The following is a 14,490-nucleotide window of genomic DNA, read 5'->3' on the forward strand; positions in this document are numbered from 1 at the left end:
CACTAGAATCCATGCTAGTGTGGCCCTTAGCTACATTGAAACCAGAAGCTCAGACAGACTTAAGTAATGAGGTCACTTTGGAAATTGGACCAAACTCCCTTGCGCTATGTATAAATAACATGACACAGACTGACAAAGGCCATAAAATTATGAAAGGGCAGTCTGGTAAAATAATTTCCTGGCTTTCTGTATCGTACGTCCAACTGTTACAGTTATTTTTTTTTCCTACTCAGTTTTCTTCATATTCCACTTAATTGGGTAAATGTGTACTTGGAGAGGCAGTAAAGCAGTAAAAGAAATTTGCATAACAAACTGGAATACCTCCCTCAGTTCTAGAATATGGGGTCTGCAGGAAAATATTAACATTCTGCAAAATATCTGTCATCTTCAAAGACAGGAATAGATACTGTGAAGTTGAAGAAAAACCCTAAAAAGGTGTCAGTATTTTTATTATTTGGACTTGAAGGACTGATGTAATTAACAAAAAATATTTCTCTGTTGGCTGGAGGGCTTGTAATGTAATTTTACTGCTGAGTTGTGAACCATTAAAAACAGCCATGAGTGTCAGCTCAAGTACAGCAAAGCAAAACATAAAAGCTCTCAGGACATCTGCAGACAGAGCTTTAAAAAAACTCTTCCTAGCATTTTTCTGACTCTTACCCAGGGCAGCTACTGAAAAACTAGTGATGTGTTTAACTTACTGAAGATTTATCAGGATAGACACCAGCACGCAGTAGGGATGCCTTCCAGCTATCCATCTCCTCCTGGGCATCACAGGCCAGCTCAAGGAAGCGATAATCCTTGTAAACATTCCTAGAACATAGAACATTACAGTGTAAAATTTGAACTTTGCTACTCTGCATCACGTACACAGCATTTCAAATAAAAAATCCTTCAGGATCTATAATTATTTGATAGCTTTTTGGAAGGGGAGACAAGTGTCGGTTTGATAATTACACATAGGACCTAAAAATGTTAATTTAAAATAATAATGGTCTGGATGCACTGTAGTTACAGAAACTTCAGATCTATTTTAAAAATCAGGCTTTCCACACTATTAACAAACACTAGAACACATTTAGAGGCAAAATGCTGCTGGAATGCAGAGGACAAAGACAGTTGTGGAAGAACTGCCAACAAAATTGTAAGGACTCTGACTGGCAGCTGCTGTAGCCAATGAAAATCAAGATTAGTAATGAGCTTTTTTTCCCCATAGTAAATCTCTCCAGTACAATACTAGTTCAGTTTTAGCTTCTGAACATCTTCAATAAAAGGAAAAATATTTAAAAATGACTGAGTTCTCAAACACAAAATGATTCCATAGCCATAAAAGTACCTCAGATACACATATCATCTACTGCAGGGGTTCTCAACCTTTTCTTTCTGAGCTCCCCCCAGCCCCCACATGCTATAAAAACTCCACGGCCCACCTGTGCCACAACATCTGCTTTTCTGCATGTAAAAGTCAGGGCCAGCATTAGGGGGTAACAAGCAGGGCAACTGCCCAGGGCCCCACACCACAGGGGGCATTGCGAAGCTAAGTTGCTCAGGCTTCAGCTTCAGCCCCAGGGGGTGGGGCTCAGGGCCCTGAGCTAGTCCCACATGGCGGGGCTTTGGCATTTTGCCCTGGGCCCCAGTGAGTCTAATGCTGGCCATGCTTGGTGGACCCCCTGAAACCTGCTTTTGACCCACTAGGGGACCGCAGATCCCTGGTTGAGAACTAGAGACCTACTGTATGTAATTAATTTAATAACAAGAAGTCGCTATAATTGTGTTTAGGGAGTAGCTTAATGGAAGAAAAGAGAAAGAAGAAAAAATACATGATCCACAGGGCAGTGGTACTTATACATCCTCCATTAAATTGAACAAGATTTTCCCTTTATGGTGTAACCATTAATTATTACTCAATTCAATGTCTGTACACAGACTAGATTGTTGTACATTGGTCAGCCAACTGTCTTTTCAGGAAAGGCTACAAACTTAGCTGAGCTAAATTGCAAAACCACATGTTGCCAGATCTTAATAGAGATGAAAGAATCCATTTTTAACTGCAACAAAACTGTTTTTCCTAGCACCAATGGAGCAATTTTGGGGGGATGACAAAGATCACTAACTCACACAGCAATAATTAGACGCCCAAATGTATTTTATATTAGAAACACTCTCTCTTGCAATATATGTTACCATATTTTGAGAGAATTTTTGAGACAGCGTGCAACCAGAAAAACATATCCAGTATTACTACTAGTTAGTTCATTTCTCTAGCATTCCAGGGACTTTGGGACTTTCACCTTTTACATATCTGGAGTACAATATACTTCACCTTTGCCAGAGAGTTTCCCTCCCCTATTAATGACAATATCATCTGAAAGACAACTAACTCCTAAGCCTGTTTTTCAGATGGAGTATCAGGAAACAGATGGGTATAAAACCTGGACATTTAGCAATAAACTACTACTGCTGTACTATCATGGGTAGTGATTCGTGTTATGCTATATTGAAGTGAAACATGCCCATATCAGCATATAGGCATACATGGCATTATTAGTGAGTTTATATATTTAAAACTGCAAAAGATGATGGGTACAATTCTGACTTGACCGATTAGAGATTTAAGAAGTATTATTTCTTTTTCCTCTAAATATATTACACACACGAGCAGCTAAGAAATCTGGGTTATCTTAGACAGGGAGCAGAGATATCTGAATCTTATTTAATCTACAGCGTTTGGGAATTTGGAATCAATATGTGTAAAGTAAAGCATTAAATTAAAGGATATGGTGACAAAAGACAGAGAGGCTAAGCAAGGCAGCTGGATAGAACTTGCTGATTTGCTGCCTGGAAACTTTTTGGTTTTAACTGTTTTAGGTAAATTAATTAGGTTGCCTCTGTTACGGAAAAAAGATCAGCTAAAATGTGAGGAGGCACAAAATAAAAGCTATAAAACATGAAGATTGATGGATTCCCAGGCCAGAAGGGACTTTTGTGTTCATCTAGTCTGATCTCATGTATAACCTAGGCCATACAACTTCCCCAAAGTAATTCACAAAGGCTATCTTTGAGAAAAACATCCAATCTTGAGTTTAAAATGGTCAGTGATAGAATCCACTACAACCCTTGGTAAATTGTCCCAACGGCTAATTACTCTCACCATTAAAAATTTACACCCTATTTCCTGTCGGGATTTATCTAGCTTCAACTTCCAGCCATTGGATCATGTTAGACCTTTCTCTACCAGATTGAAGAGCCCATTATTAAACATTTGTTCCCCATGTAGGTACTTATAGACTGTGATCAAGTCACCCATTAACCTTCTTTTTGTTAAGCTTAACAGATAGGGCTCTTTGGGTCTAATGCTATAAGGCAGGTTTTCTAACCCTTTAATCATTCTCGTGGCTCTTCTCTGAACTCTCTCCAATTTATCAACATTCTTCTTGAACTGTGGGCACCAGAACTGGACACAATATTCCACAAGATGGCAAGAATCAAAATATATTTTACTGCAGCAATAAATAAATAAATAAATAAATAAATAAATAAATAAAACCACTAGCTAGTCAAAAAATCTTTTTCAGGGCTAGAATGCCAGAGTATTATGTTCTTGCAATGAAAATTATTATTTTCAACATCAAATTTCACTGTATTTTAAGCAATGAATGAGAAGAGAGTGTGGGCTACTGGCTACAGCAGGAGAGTGGGTCAGGACTCCTGAATTCTAGTCCAGGTGTGCTAATGACTGTCTGTGCATCCTACGGCCATGACTAAGTTACTGTACACCTCTATCCATCCCAGATACTTATATTACTGAGGGTTTCACAATCTTTAATTTATTTATTTATCCTCACACTATCCATGAGGTAGGTAAGTACTATTATCCCCATTTTACAGATGGGGAACTGAGGCACAAAGAGACTCTCTCATCCAAGGTCACACAGGAAGTTGGGGAGTGGGGTCAGGGAATTTAACCCAGGTCTCAAGGCCCATTTTAGCACACTCTTCACTGGACTCTTTTAACCCTGTTCCTCAAATAGATATATGAGCAGCATTGTCCAAAACCAAGGAAAAAAATAACCTCTAAAGAACATCTCAGGTTTTCTGTAAGTAACAGAATCTTACAAAAAGAAACTAACATGTTTTACACGAGCAAGTCCTCAAGGAAACCATTTTGAAGCATTTGGAGGAGAGGAAGGTGATCAGGAACAGTTAACATGGATTCACTAAGGGTAAGTCATGCCTGACCAACCTTATTGCCTTCTACGATGAGATAACTGGCTCTGTGGATATGGGGAAAGCAGTGGACGTGATATATCTTGACTTTAGCAAAGCTTTTGATATGGTCTCCCACAGTATTCTTGCCAGCAAGTTAAAAAAGTATGGATTGGATGAATGGTGGATAGAAAGCTGGCTAGATTGCTGGGCTCAATGGCTCGATGCCTAGTTGGCAGCTGGTATCAAGCGGAGTGCCTCGGATTGGTCCTGGGGCTGGTTTTGTTCAACATCTTTATTAATGATCTGGATGATGGGATGGATTGTACCCTCAGCAAGTTCACAGATGACACTAAACTGGGAAGAGCAGGAGATATGCTGGAGGGTAGGGATAGGGTCCAGAGTGATCTAGACAAATTAGAGGATTGGGCCAAAAAAAATCTGATGAGGTTCAACAAGGACAAGTGCAGAGTCTTGCACTTAGGATGGAAGAATCCCATGCAATGCTACAGGCTGGGGACTGACTGTTTAAGCAGTAGTTCTGCAGAAAAGGACCTGGAGGTTAAAGTGGACAAGAAGCTGGATATGAGTCAGCAGTGTGCACTTGTTGCCAAGAAGGCCAATGGCATATTGGGCTGTATTAGTAGGAGCATTGCCAGCAAATTAAGGGAAGTGATTATTCCCCTCTATTCGGCACTGGTGAGGCCACATCTGGAGTATTGTGTCCAGTTTTGAGTCCCCGACTACAGAAAGGATGTGGACAAGTTGGAGTCCAGCAGAGGGCAACGAAAATGATTAGAGGGCTGGAGCACATGACTTGGAAGGAGAGGCTGAGGGAACTGGGCTTGTTTAGTCTGCAGAAGAGAAGAGTAAGGGAGGATTTGAGAGCAGCCTTCAACTACCAGAAAGGGGGGAGGGGTCCAAAGAACATGGAGCTCAGCTGTTCTCAGTGGAGGCAGATGACAGAACAAGAAGCAATGGTCTCAAGTTGCAGTGGGGGAGGTCTAGGTTGGATATTAGGAAACACTATTTCACTACGAGGGTGGTGAGGTAATGGATTGGGTTACCTAGGGAGGTGGTGGAATCTCCATCCTTAGAGGTTTTTAAGGCCTGTCTTGACAAAGCCCTGGCTGGAATGATTTAGTTGGTGTTGGCTCTTTTTTGAGCAGGGGGTTGGACTAGATGACCTCTTGAGGTCTCTTCCAACCCTAATCTTGTATGATTCTACTCATTAAGGATCCACTGGTGTTTCATGAAAAACTGATTTTTTTTAAAAAACAATTGAAATTATCTTTTTTTCTTCCGCTTTTTAGAATTACTAAAAATATTTTCACAGAAACAGGATATTCTTTAAGCATCATCTGTTTATTTCACATGGGATGCAAGAATCTTGGGATATCACTATCATCTCAATAGCAATTAACTGTGATGTCATAAACCCAAGTTAATGACATCAGACAGGGGAGTATGAAGCAGGAGTAGGTGAATTTCTAAGCAACGCAAATCTTGTTTATATGCAAACATTTATAGCTGTGAAGAACATGGAACCAGAAATACACAAAATATGCATGGAACTGCCAATGAGTAGTTGTTTTTCTAAGTTTTCCATGATCAAGTATTTAAATATTTGAAGATTCTTCAAATACTAACAGTAAAACTGCATGTAAAACCATACATCTACATACCTCACTATTGTTTACACTATTTCCTCTTGTAAAGTATCATCATTTTAATGTAATAGCCTACATATTTAACAAAGACAGAAATGTTTCCATAATCACATTACTAGAAATTAAACCAATACAAATATTTAATGTGAAGGAGACAAAAGATTAATATTTTCTATTTACAAACTGCATAATACCTTATACCAGGGGTAGGCAACCTATGGCATGCGTGCCAATAGCAGCACTCACACTGCCTGGGTCCTGGCCACTGGTCTTGGGGGCTCTGCATTTTAATTCAACTTTAAATGAAGCTTCTTGAACATTAAAACCGTATTTACTTTACATACAACAATAGTTTAGTTCTATATTATAGACTTATAGGAAGAGACCTTCTAAAAACATTAAAATGTATTAAAGGCATGCAAAACCTTAAATTAGAGTGAATAAATGAAGCCTCGGCACACCACTTCTGAAAGGTTGCTGATCCCTGCCTTATACACAGAGTTGTATTCCTGTAAACTACAATATAATTTGATGTTTTGAGATCAACTACATCGAATAGAGAAGTCATTTCTACTCCTAAGAAAAGTTAAACATACTTTTCTTTTTTTTTTCTCTCTTCCCCCCCCCCCAATCACACATTACTGGCAAGATATGCTGAAACTTCTGCTTAATGGACAACTTGCTTATTTTACTGTTACCTCTCAGCTATTAATCATTCTTGTGGACTCCCAGCTATTTGATTGTTTCCCCCATACGTTACCTGCAGTTGCTTAAACTGTGAATTCTTTGTCTTGTATTACAACAAAAAAACTTCAAAAACAGACTCCAACAAGAGACTGCTGAATTCGAATTAATTTGCGAAATGGACACCATTGAATTAGGCTTGAATAAAGACTGGGAGTGGATGGGTCATTACACAAAGTAAAATTATTTCCTCAAGTTTATTTCCTTCCCTCCCCCTCCCTCTCCCCCAGTTCCTCACTCCTTCTTGTCAACTGCTGCGAATGGACCATTTTGATTACCACTACAAAAAGTTTCTCTCTCTCCTGCTGGTAATAGCTCACCTTAACCGATCACTCTCGTTAAAGTGTGTATGGTAACACCCATTGTTTCATGGTGTGTGTGTGTGTGTGTGAGAAATCTTCCTACTGTATTTTCCACTGCATGCATCCAATGAAGTGGGCTGTCGCCCACGAAAGCTTATGCTCAAATAAATTTGTTACTCTCTAAGGTGCTACAAGTACTCCTGTTTTCATCTCTCAGTTATGGAGTGTTTGATGTGGAGAATTGCCTAATCTATGTATCGCACTGGAAGTTACATATAATAATTATATGAAGTTCTGTGGTAAATCATCCTATGGGAAAACCAGCTGAGCTTAGACTTTTAAACTCAGGGTTCACGTATTTGGCAATAACAGTGGTTCTCTAGCTACTATATTTCTGAGTCTGAGGGATACCTACTTTACCTCATATAGTTTCTCTCCTAAAGACACCTAGTGAATATACTTAATAAACTCAGGCCAGTTTTAGAGAGATTCTAGCAATGTTCTACCAATACTTCATATACTTGGAATTAGGAATACTGCTAGAACCAGTATGAGAGCAGGTTGGAAAATGAGGGGAGGTTTTTCCCACAGAAAATTTCAATTTTTCATTGAAAGACTAAACATTTCATATATTATTGTTATTATTTGTTCCAAAAGTTTCAGTTTTAAGCCAAAATCCTGGGTTTTCCATTCTTTCATGAAAACTCAGTTTTCTGCAAAATGCGCTTTTCATAAAAAATTATGTTTAGCTGAAAACACAGCTTCCTACTGAAAACCACTTCCAATGGACCAACCATTCCAGAACTGGAATTAAATTTTTAAGTGCGCCCACTGTATGTGTAAATATATTGTGGTAGGTATTGTGACAAAGCTCCTCCTCTACCTTGCTGGGTCCTGCACTTATTGGCAGATCTGCTCACCTCAGTGATCTTCCCCACAGTCTGGATCAACTCCTCCTGTGTCTGATCAGGAGTTGGGAGGTTTGGGGGGAACCCGGGCCCGTCCTCTACTCTGAGTTCCAGCCCAGGGCCCTGTGGACTGCAGCTGTCTATAGTGCTCTTGTAACAGCTGCATGACAGCTACAACTCCCTGGGCTACTTCCCCATGGCCTCCTCCAAACACCTTCTTTATCCTCACCACAGGACCTTCCTCCTGGTGTCTGATAACGCTTGTACTCCTTAGTCCTCCAACAGCACACCCTCTCACTCTCAGCTCCTCGTGCCTCTTGCTCCCAGCTCCTCACATGCACTTCCTCTCCTCTGGCTCCTCCTCGCCTGACTGGAGTAAGCTTCTTTTTAAACCCAGGTGTCTTGATTAGCCTGCCTTGATTGGCTGCAGGTGATCTAATCAGCCTGCCTGCCTTAATTGGTTCTGGCAGGTTCCTGATTACTCTAGTGCAGCCCCAGCTCTGGTCACTCAGGGAACAGAAAACTACTCATCCAGTGACCAGTATATTTGCCCTCTACCAGACTCCTGTACCCCACTGGCCTGGGTGTGTCACAGTATGTTCTGCTGTTGCTATGTGTAATCTGAGAGTGTTTTAAGCCCATATTACTACAAATGGTTTGCTGGGTTGCCAGTTCTCACTATTTTATCATGAGTCTTGTGATATTTGGTGTTTTTTTTGATGCCTCAAAATTCCTGGAATCCTGTGGTTATGTGAGAATCCAGTTTCCATTAAAAAAATAAAAACTCAAAACAAAAAAGCTTCTAGCCTTCATGGTTGAAGAGATGTGAAGGGCCTGACTATTTTTTAACAGTTTGGGTTGGCAGTACTGGTTTGTCTAGTTCCTATCCAAACTGTAATTTATTATATATCATAGCATTTTGATACTGTACACTTGATTATGAAGCTCCAGGCTCACACACTTCAATATGCACATTAGGATAAGGAGGAGTTTGAATTTCTTTCAAGCAGTTTCATTCAAGATCTGCAATGACCTACTTATTGATGTAAACGTTCCTTGACCATATCAACCCTGTGTGATGTTCCAGCAGCTTTTTATCTCATGGAGTTTGACCAAAACATCTAAGGGCCTGAGTTAGTTAACTGTATTTAGTAATATTCTGGCAGAGCTCTTAGTCATAACTGTCACAAGGCAGGGAGCATTTTTGGTTACTTTAAATAAATGTACATCTGCCTATGTTGAAATTAACATGTGTTTTTCCATCCGCGAAACATTTAAAAGTCCCTCTACTGATTTCTATGCAAAGACATATTATAATATAATTATAATAGTACAAAGAGGCTCATAGATCACAGCTAACAATTAAAAATCCTTTCAAACAAGGTTTTTCAACCCAGTGGAAAGAAACTCAATCAGATCTAATGAATGTGAAATGGAGAAACTAATCCAAGGTGAGAGAAATATCACAAAAATAATCTCTGACTTTTGAGAGAAAATGTAACATCCAAATTAGTAGAGTTGTACTTAGAAAATGAAGTTGCTAAGGCATTAAACAAATTTCAATAGTATTGCCCAAGGTTAGCAAAAGTCAGCCACACAGAAAACCTCTGACAAAACAAAGGAAGACACACAAATCAAGTGAGATCACGCGCCTCTCTGTCTGTGTGTGTGGAGGGGAATGGTGATGGGCCTTTCAATACAGCAGAGTGAATGGTACCAGGTAGAGAGAATCCAATCTTGTTTAACATAACATACCTGTGTCTATAATCCTAATACTAAATCTTTCTATTGTTGCACATGCTCAGTGAGTTATCCACAATACATATGCAGCCCACATCCACATTCATACACTCACTTCAGTGATGGTTTGAGAAATCTCTCTTCCCAGCTGTCTCCATTCAGGGCAGGAGACATCCCAAAATCTTTCCATTCATGTCATGGAATTGGAGGAGTTCACCCTTCCAAAACCATCTAAAATAGAAGTTTTTGACTTTTTAATAGTTTCCTCCAGAGAGAAGCAAAGTGGCAGCTTGTATTAATACCTTCTGATGGTACAGTGAGTGATTAAATCTTCCACTAATATAAAGATTCTAATGTGGTGGGGCAGGAAATAAAGAGGTATTTGAAAGCACAGGAGAGGAGACAGGAATATGCCAGATAGGGCCCTAGCTATCATGGAACTTATGTCTGTCACAGAGGTCATGAAAGACATGACTCCTGCAGGGGCCAGTGTGGCTGATCCCAGGGCTGCCAAATCAGCTGGCTCCAGAGCCAGATGCTGAGGTGGCCCCCGGCGACAGCCACACCAATCACTGCTCCGGCGGCTCCTGGCACCCGTCCCGGGGTGGCCAGAGCAGTCATGGTCCGCAGCCCTGGGGAGTGGTCCCCAGACAGGCAGCTGGAGCTGATGCCACTAGCCCTGGATGCCACCCGCAGCAGCAGATCCCAGGCCCATCCCCCAGCAGCAGCCTCCCATGTCTCCCCCCAAGATTTAGTCACAGGTATTTTTAGTAAAAGTCATGAATTTTTGTTTATTGCCCATATCCTGTCCATGACTTTTACTAAAAATATCTGTGACTAAATTGCAGCCTTAATGATAGCACATGTGGCTGGTATCAAGATCAGGGCTTCTGCACTTGTAGGAATCCTGTCACACCAGCCCCAAATGTTGGTGCCCCAGAACATTCCATCAAGTTACCTGCCATATAAAAAAGCAGAGCTAATGTGGTTTCAGTCTTTAACCAGTAGCTGAAAATAATTGTAGTGAAAACCACAGAGGAAGATCTTAAAGTTGCCTACAGTACTGGCAACAGTGCTTAGGGTAGATTTCATTGTACAGTGGTCACCCTCAAAAAATTGCTGATTACCTTAGTAAACTATATAATTTGATGTCAGTATTTTCAATTTCTCTAGCAATTCCTTCATATTTATGTAACCATACCTACGTATCTAAGGCAAAACTGGCATGTTTTTAAGGGCAACTGCTGTATAATTTCCATTTCAATTCTTCTTCTATAAGTGTATCAACATACTAATTTTGTGCACAGGCAGCTGCTGATATATAATGATGATGGGCCTGCCATACCTTGATAAGCAGATGTACTGTAAGTGGCATGTAATTATTAGAGAATATATAAAGCTATAAAGCAAAAAACATCAAGTTAGATTATAAGGAGGCATTTGTCCGCACTCATAAGTCTGCACACATGCCATGACAAATACAGCTAGAAATTATAGAGCAGGAATATCTGTGAAATATGCAGTACTGAGATCATAAACCACTAAGGCCCTGATTCTGAAGAAAAAACAAAGAAACAAACAAACCCATACACTGACTACACCCACACACTCTTAATCTGAACAGTCCCATTGAAGTCATTGAAGTGAAACTATTCACAGGCTTACAGATAACTCCATGTGATGTAGGATTGGATCCTAAAACAGGAACATTTGCCATCTAAAATTATTTTGTGAATTTCTGTGTCTTTTTATATTTACTGCATCATAACAGAATTGACTTTAAAAGTCCAGAGTTGAATGCAAACTGAGCCAAATTTTTGGAGTGAAAAACTAAAAAATTGCATATATTGGATATTTTCAATTTGGTTGAAAATAACCATAAAATGAAAAAATTCATCCACAATATTAGTTTAATATACAGCCATGTAAAAGGGAACAGGAATCTAACCATTCAACAAATATACACATTCAAGACATTTTAGATATTAAGTCAACTCTAAGTGAGCTAGATACAATGCACTGGATTTGAAGTGTGCTTTGACATATTGTGATACACACTTGAAACTCTGTAGCAGCAGTTTTTAAATACAGGCAGCCAATTTTTTTTTAAAGGAAAGAAATAATAAAACGAGATGAAGTTAGGGCTCTGCAAATATTTTCTTTATGAAGCCATCCATCTGCAGTGAGTTAGCAGCAATGTGTGACTAACATTTTCTGCAAAGGCATGCCATTTTAGTTCACTCCAATGAGAGAGAGAGAAAGAGAGAGAGAGAGAGAAAAAGTGTGTGTGTTAATTAAAATTAATTACACATGCCTCTCAAATTATTTCTTTTTTTGCAGAAGAATCAAACAGAATATCTCTGAGAAAATGCTAAGAAAGAAAAGTGCTTAAGAGCTTTCGTCTACAAATCAAATCCACTTGAGTAGTCCCACTGAAGTATATTAAATTACCATAACTACTGTCCTAATGGGAAAAATGAGCAGAGAGAGAATAATATACTAATCATTGTAGCCATACCTTGATTATGAAAGTGTCTAAATTTCAAATATATCCATCACAGAACTATATCCATAACTCACGTCTCACTGTTCGTCAGTAGTAATAATGTAATTTAATTTAAATTAATTGCAGTAATAATTTAAATCAGCACATAACTATCCAATTAATATTCTAGAGTGAAATCAGTAGAACTTCTGATTTAGATATAACTCAGCCTTTAGGATTCCATTGTTTCTGGACAGGGAGTTGTTTGTTATAATCACACATGTTGGTAGAGTAATACTAACAATTAACAGAACTCAACATGATTTGCCTAAGAACAGTGTGCTTTTACTAGTATAATGGTGGTTGAATAAAACTGAAATAAATTTAGTTATTTCCTAGGTACCATCCCTAGAGAGAGGCTCGGCAGAATTCAATGTTTTCTATAATTTTGATTAAAATAAACATTGATATTATCAAAGTATTTTTTCAATTTTTATCAATTTAAATTTTCATAGTTGTGTAAAAATATAGGGTTTAAGTTCTTTTTTTGTTTTTTACTTTTATCTATTTAAATTGTCAGTTGTGGGAAACTGGGGCAAAGGGGGGCAACCACAATTATTTAATGTCAATAGATGTTGAGATTCAGAGTTTAAGCTTTCTAACTGTTAAAATAGAAATTGTCAACGGTATATGTCAAAAATATACAAAGTAAATACTTTAACTCAACTCTAATAAGTTCTCAAGCAGCATTTTTCTGATCTCGCCTATCTGTGAAGTTTGACTATTGATGGAAGTATTTTTTCCATTAGTTAGTGTGTGTACAGGGAAATTGACATTTACCGATAAAAATCCAACCCTTCCAAACCTATCTACATAGCACTTTAAAAATACTAAATAAATAGCAAATGTTGATTGCTGCACCTACTTCCAGTATGTCAGAGAACATTGTTTTTTCCAAGCAAACAGCTTAGTTCACTGACTCAGCAATATTTTGGCAAATTGCAGCAAAAAACTTGATTGTTCCATATAAACCACTAAAAAAAGATCTTATTTTTTTGGTATGTGTCCATAATTCTACAGGTAATGAGAGGCAAAACACAACAAATAAGCTATTTGTGATGACTTTAGCATTGCTGCTTCTTCCTCTTAAGAGCTTTTTTTTGCTCTGTAATGCCAGTCCTAAGACCCCTACCTGCAAATGCTGTGTTCTACTATTTCCCCTGAATGGTGATATAAATAAAAGGACTGATAAGGCAGAGCAGTAAGCTTCTGAACTGCAATTGGGGATTAAAACTCATTTGTTAAGTTGGATTTCTTTAGATTACAACTGCTTCAATACTGAACAGTATCCAGAAGTTCGCTGTAGTTTACAAATCTCAAAAAATTGTTTTCTGGATAAAATTAATCTGAATTTTTTTAATGGACTCTCATTCCCTCATTTGTAACATCACATATGGGGCTATGAATAGGCTCATCCCCTAGCTCTCCCTGGGGCTTGGCTTTCTTGGTAAATCAAAAACAGTAACAAAACATACACCTCAGCCTAAGCTTCCTCCCTGAGTTTGGCGTCCATCCAGCACCTCCTTTGTCTTAACCCCCTGCAGTAGTTTCCTCTCTTTTGGGTGCCAACCCAATCCCTCTTATATCTTGGGGTGGTGGTAACCAGTTGTCCTGTGGCAGCCAGAATAAATTTAAGAGCTCTATGCAAGGTTCTAATACTTGCTAATGGGATGGGGCTCACAAGAGGCGTGCCACTTGGTACTTTGCTTCCCTCCCAGAACATCTAATCCACGTCACCTTTGCAACCCACTCAACTCCCCAAGTCACATGTTGCCTCCAGAAGACCCAGGCTCATCTCTGCCTGTGGCATTTCCTGTGCCATAGCCTTGAATGATGTTCTTGAACATCCCCTAGGGTCCAGGAAATGTTCCCTATCTCTCCTGAAGACAACTACCCAGGCTAATGAATGAGTACAGCACCCCTCCCCAGAGTCAGCCTACTTGCCCAATACGCATAGGGGAATGATGGCTGAGGGATGACTCAGAAAAGTTCTGCTATCTGCCTTTGCTCATCTCTGAATAAGCTCTCCCATACCAGTGTGGGTACACACTGCAACATCACCTCTACTCGCTCAGCAGTCACACGACACTCCCATGGGTATCTCAGCCCATGCAGCTTCAGCTAGACCACGTAACCTGATAGCCACAATCCACGTAGGGGCTGGTGGATCACCCCATCATCTGGGTAAGCATCGTTTTGGTTTTTCTTTCAGCATCCCCAAAACTTTATCTTCACAATGGTTCCTCCACCTGCTTTACCATTTGTTCCTCAGACTGAAGCTTCAGCCTCCAGACAGACAGCCTCCACCAGAGGATAGCAGGTTCTGGCACACCCAAGTGCCATTATTAGCTATTCCATCAGGCCCTCTATTATTT

At 39.4% G+C, this 14,490-nt stretch overlaps 1 protein-coding gene across 7 annotated transcripts in view; it reads right to left on the reverse strand.

The window, feature by feature from the left end:
• The window catches only part of DNM3 (dynamin 3), a 369,829-nt gene that overhangs the window by 109,521 nt on the left and 245,818 nt on the right, over positions 1-14,490 (reverse strand). For 6 of the 7 annotated variants that reach the window (XM_030572453.1, XM_030572454.1, XM_030572452.1 and 3 more), the window contains one exon: positions 702-813. The exons of the other annotated variant lie outside the window; for it this stretch is intronic. In XM_030572453.1, the coding sequence (XP_030428313.1) occupies positions 702-813 (112 nt within the window). The remainder of the gene's footprint in view (positions 1-701; positions 814-14,490) is intronic. 7 annotated transcript variants of the gene reach the window in all.

The sequence above is a fragment of the Gopherus evgoodei genome, chromosome 8 (genome assembly GCF_007399415.2).
Source record: "Gopherus evgoodei ecotype Sinaloan lineage chromosome 8, rGopEvg1_v1.p, whole genome shotgun sequence".
NCBI classification, from domain to species: Eukaryota; Metazoa; Chordata; order Testudines; family Testudinidae; genus Gopherus; species Gopherus evgoodei.